At 39.4% G+C, this 6,000-nt stretch overlaps 1 protein-coding gene across 1 annotated transcript in view; it reads right to left on the reverse strand.

The window, feature by feature from the left end:
* LOC138851888 (RNA cytidine acetyltransferase-like) overlaps positions 1 to 5,523 on the reverse strand; it is a 49,761-nt gene extending 44,238 nt beyond the window's left edge. Inside the window, exon 1 of the mRNA XM_070081407.1 lies at positions 5,343 to 5,523. Coding sequence (XP_069937508.1) covers positions 5,343 to 5,449 — 107 coding nt within the window. The 5' untranslated portion in view covers positions 5,450 to 5,523. The remainder of the gene's footprint in view (positions 1 to 5,342) is intronic.
* Between the last annotated feature and the right edge of the window lie 477 nt (positions 5,524 to 6,000).

Genomic DNA, 6,000 nt, shown 5'->3' on the forward strand with positions numbered 1-6,000 from the left:
TAAAGTGATGAGAAATTGGTAATGTGGCCAATTTCACACAAATTTCAAAATATTCCAGTTTCAAAACAGGGTCCAGAATAAACACTGCAGGCATTCCTCTGTTCATCAGTTACATTCCCAGGCTTTACATATGAATTCCATTTTGATTTTTTATTCAAACAAAGAATTTTTATTCACACAAAAAAAACAGAAGATTGACTGTTATGCAATATTGTAATACAGTGGACCCTCGACCAACGATGGCATCGATTAACGATAATTCCAACTAGCGATACATTTTAACGCAAATATTTTGCCTCGACTAGCACTAAAAAACTCGACCAACACTATTCGTTCAGTCTGAGACGCGTCCACTTCCGGCCAGTGTTTACAAGCCAGCCAGCCACCGCTGTCACTTCCAAGCATACAATCGGAACATTTCATATTATCACAGCCTTTTTAGTGATTGCACCTGCAAAGTAAGTCACCATGGGCCCCAAGAAAGCTTCTAGTGCCAACCCTACAGCAAAAAGGGTGAGAATTACTATGGATATGAAGAAAGAGATTATTGCTAAGTATGAAAGTGGAGTGCGTGTCTCCGAGCTGGCCAGGTTGTACACAAAACCCCAATCAACCATCGCTACTATTGTGGGCAAGAAAACGGCAATCAAGGAAGCTGTTCTTGCCAAAGGTGCAACTATGTTTTCGAAACTGAGATCGCAAGTACTCGAAGATGTTGAGAGACTGTTATTGGTGTGGATAAAAGAAAAACAGATAGCAGGAGATAGCATCTCTCAAGCGATCATATGTGAAAAGGCTAGGAAGTTGCATGGCGATTTAATTAAAAAAATGCCAGCAACTAGTGGTGATGTGAGTGAATTTAAGGCCAGCAAAGGTTGGTTTGAGAGATTTAAAGGGAAGGGAAGTAACCCCGGAAAAGTACTTGCCACCTCAAGTCCTAATGGAAAGGGATTCCCCTTCTAAACACTAAGACCATCAACACTCTTCCCTCCTCCCATCCCATCAATCATCACCTGATCTTCAATAAAGGTAAGTGTCAAGTAACTGTGCATGTCTTCTTCAGTTTGTGTGTATTAAAATTAACCCTTTGACTGTTTCCGACGTATAAATACGTCTTACGAGCCAATGTTTCTGACATATTTATACGCATAAATTCTAGCAGCTTCAAATCAAGCAGGAGAAAGCTGGTAGGCCCACATGTGAGAGAATGGGTCTCCATGGTCAGTGTGCACCATATAAAAAAAATCGGGGAGCCAGTGGTGCATTGTGGGAATGCCATTTCAGTTGTCCTTTTTCAGCATGTCTAGCGGTAAGAAATATGTGATTCCCCAGCAAATCTGGGACTCTTCTCTTCCCAAGTGATGCTCTAACACAGATGGAAGTGTCAGTGAAGATCAATTTCATGATTTGGAGGAGTTTGAGACCAAAAGCAATGGAGGAGGAGGAGGGGGAGGAGGGGAGGAAGAGGAGGAGGAGGAGGAGGAGGAGGGAAGGAAGAGGAGGAGGAGGAGAAGGAGGAGGAGGAGGAGAAGAGGAGGAGGAGGAAGAAGAAGATGTAATAATATTGTTCCCTTGAAGCAAGAAAAAAAAAAGTCCACCCCATGACAGTGACAAGATAAGGGGAGATAACATCTGATAAGAGCTGACTTTGATGAGCGTAAAGGAGGGTAATATTACATGACCATCGCCCTCCCTTTGTTTTTGCTGGTACACAAACATTTCTGTCTGTCTATTTGTCTGTCTGTCAAGCTCCCTGTCTGTCCATCTAGCTCTCTGTCTCAGAGAGAGCCACAAGACTGTGTCATCACGTTTACTCACATCTTCAAGCAGAGTATAGCACTTTGTCTGGATTTCTTGGGTTATCCTAGGTAATTTACACTATGTATACTTGTATTTATGTGTACCTGTGAGACAGAGATAGGCAGACGGATAGAAAGAGAGACAGATTGAAAGATATAGAATGAGGGAGAAAGATAATTAGATAGAATGGAGGAGGGGAAGCAGCATCCGACCCCATTGTTTTGACAGGCGGTAGGGGGAGTGACTAATGAGACAATATGTCACTTTGACAGCTGCCGACTTCTGACTCAAAAGAATTATAAGCCACACACTCGCACACAAGACAAGGAGGAGGAGAAGGAGGAGGAGGAGGAGGAGAAGGAGGAGGAGAAGGAGGAGAAGGAGAAGGAGGAGGAGGAGGAGAAGGAGAAGGAGGAGGAGGAGGAGGAGGAGGAGGAGGAGGAGGAGGAGGAGAAGGAGGAGGAGGAGGAGAAGGAGGAGGAGAAGGAGGAGGAGGAGGAGAAGGAGGAGGAGGAGGAGAAGGAGGAGGAGGAGAAGGAGGAGGAGGAGAAGGAGGAGGAGGAGAAGAAGGAGGAGGAGGAGAAGAAGGAGGAGGAGGAGAAGGAGGAGTAGGAGGAGTAGGAAGAGGAGGAGGAGTAGGAGGAGGAGGAGGAGGAGGAGGAGGAGGAGGAGGAGGAGGAGTAGGAGGAGGAGGAGGAGGAGGAGGAGGAGGAGGAGGAGGAGGAGGAGGAGGAGGAGGAGGAGGAGGAGGAGGAGGAGGAGGAGGAGGAGGAGGAGGAGGAGGAGAAGGAGGAGGAGGAGAAGGAGGAGGAGGATGATTGTTTGTTTGTTTTTGTAAACAAGTTTTGTAAACAATATATTGATAATTATGTTTGTGTGCTTATTGTGTTGTATACAACGAGTGTATATATGTACATTGCACCTTACTTTGGTCTCATAGGCCACATAAGTTATGTGAAAAAATAAAATAGTGAAAAAAACAAAAAACCTTCAATTACAAGTAAACTAAAGTTTACCGGGTGAGCGGCAGTCGCCGCTGTTGCCATACGCGGCTCATTTTCTGCAAACTTCACGGCTCTATATCTCGGTAAGTACCGATGGCAAAATTTTTTTTTTTTTTGACTAAAACCCTCAGAAAAATAATCTTAACATTTTCATAAAAAATAATTTTTTTTTTTTGAATATTTGGCGACATAGAATGACAGTTTCAGAGAGGGGCCTGAAACAGTCAAAGGGTTATTATTTCATGTGGTAAAAACAATTTTTTTTTCATACTTTGGGGTGTCCTACACGGATTAATTTGATTTCCATTATTTCTTATGGGGAAAATTAACTTGACTAACGATAATTTTGACTAACTATGAGCTCTCAGGAACGGATTAATAGCGTTAGTCGAGGGTCCACTGTAATTGTGTAAATAATATCAGTGCATTCATGAATGCATATTAGACTCACCAGCTGATGTGTATTGGATGAGTGATGTGATTTGTTTACCCTTGAATATCGGCAAAAATTGAATATTTCTGCTACTTTGAACTCAATTTCAAGCTATTTTCCATCCTGAAACCAATGAAAATCATCTCTATTTTTGTAATATATCTTCCATTCTATCAAAGGAGACCAAGAAACGAAGAATACAATTATAAACACTATACAAAAATACACCACGAAATCGCTGTTTTAATTCTTTGACGGTCCAAACCGTAGTTCTACGCCTTGTCCACAGGGTCCAAGAATTTTCAAAAAAAAAATTTTTTATTTTTTCTTATGAAATGGTAGAGAATCTTTTTCTGAAGGTAATAAAATAAAAAGTACGAAATTTGATGGAAAACTGACGAAATTATGCTATTGCGAATTTTACTGTGTCGGCAATATTTACGCATTGACAATTTTGCCCACTCTGACTCCTATTTTAGGTCAATTACATTATTCCAGTCGACCAAATTCTTAGCTATTTCGCTAGTATTACTTCTATTTTATCAACTGAGCACAAGAAAGTGTAACTATTTAAACTACCCAATAAAGTGATCAGAAATTGGTAATTTGGTCAATTCCACACAAAGTTCAAAAAATTCCAATTTCAAAATATGGTCCAGAATAAACAATGTAGGCATTCATGGCACTAAAATAACATTCCCTGTTTATTAGTTATGTTTTAGGCATAAAAAATTAATTCCATTTTTATTTTTTATTCACATAATGAATTTTTATTCACACCAAAAAATATGAGATTTACTGTTATGCAATATTGTAATAATTGTATAAATAATATCAGCGCATTCATGAATGCACATCAGACCCACCAGCTGACGTATATTGGATGCGGAACGTCATCTGTTTACTCTTGAACATCGGCAAAAATCGAACATTTCCGCTATTTTGAGCTCAATTTCAAGCTATTTTCAGTAATAAAACCAATCAAAACCATCTCTATTTCTGTAATATTTCTTATATTCTATCAAATGAGACCAAGAAACTGCAAATACACCACAAAGTTGCAGTTTTAATCTGAAAACAAGGTCACAGTTTTTTGTTCTCATTATGCACTGCGTGATGCAGAATTTGTTTTATATGGTGCATACTTACCACACAGATTCATTCTCTCATATCTAGGCCCAAATTTACTACTCACAGCTTATTTGAGTGAGCTGAGCTCATGGTGTAGAACTACGGCTTGGACCCTCAAAGGGTTAAACCCAAAACATGACTGCAGTTTTTTCTCATTAAATAATGCATGCTGCAGGATTTTTTTTATATGGTGCACACTTATCACACAGACCCATTCTCTCATACCTAGGCCCAAATTTACTGCTAACAACTTATCTCAGTGAGCTGAGCACATGGCGTAGTACTACGGCACTCACAGTGACCTCAAAGCTGTAGTACTACAGCACAGTTATTACTTTGGATAACATTTATCATTTTTCCAAAATTTAGACAGAATTGTGTTGCATCTTTAACGCCGGAGCATCTTGTTCACAGTAAAATACAATAATCATCATTATTTGTACTATAATTTCTACAAAAAACAACTTGTTTGTAAATTTAAACACACAGAATGGAAACACACTGAAAATCATTGAAGCCAATCATCAAGCAGTTCAAGTAGCACCAGCCAATCATCAAGCAGTTCAAGTAGCACCAGCCAATCATCAAGCAGTTCAAGTAGCACCAGCCAATCATCAAGCAGTTCAAGTAGCACCAGCCAATCATCAAGCAGTTCAAGTAGCACCAGCCAATCATCAAGCAGTTCAAGTAGCACCAGCCAATCATCAAGCAGTTCAAGTAGCACCAGCCAATCATCAAGCAGTTCAAGTAGCACCAGCCAATCATCAAGCAGTTCAAGTAGCACCAGCCAATCATCAAGCAGTTCACAAAGCACCAGACTTCAACAACATTCTACAAAGTGTAAACTAATCAAGATACTAAGCAGCATAATCCAAGTTCACCTGATCAATGCAGTCTGCAACCTCCTCCATTACTCTGATAATATGCAAATTAAACACAGAATTCATGAACATGTCAACAAACTGTGAACTAACCTTTCATTAAAGAGTGGAGTAACATGAGGGTGGGAATATGTCTTGAGTTTACCATGAACGTCCATAACAAGAGGAAAGAGGTCCCTGAGGGAGTGCATGCCTTGCATGACAAACACCACAACCCCACCACCACTCACACTCTCAACAATGCCACATAATGTGTTTGGGGTAACGTCTTCAAAGTCCTGAAAAAATACAAACATGATAATGCTACATTACAATGCAACAATAATAAATGGTTATAAATGAAATAACTTTCCAGTAATATGATAAATCTCAAGAATAATGCACTCTGTACATCCTTATAAAAGCACAACAAAAAACTAAAACAATAAGCAACATTTGTGATAAAGTTATAATGCTCACTCTCCAGTGGTAATAAAATTATAACTCACTGTAGTGGAACACTATTATAACAACTCACTGTAGTGGTACTAAAATTGTAACTCACTGTAGTGGTACTAAAACTATAATTCATTGTAGTGGTACACTAAAATTATAACTCACTATATTGGTACAATATTATAACTCACTGTAGTGGTACTAAAATTGTAACTCACTGTAGTGGTACTAAAATTTTAACTCACTGTAGTGGTACACTAAAATTATAACTCACTATATTGGTACAATATTATAGTTCACTGTAGTGGTACCAATA

This window comes from Cherax quadricarinatus, unplaced genomic scaffold (assembly GCF_038502225.1).
Source record: "Cherax quadricarinatus isolate ZL_2023a unplaced genomic scaffold, ASM3850222v1 Contig2607, whole genome shotgun sequence".
Classification (NCBI taxonomy): Eukaryota; Metazoa; Arthropoda; class Malacostraca; order Decapoda; family Parastacidae; genus Cherax; species Cherax quadricarinatus.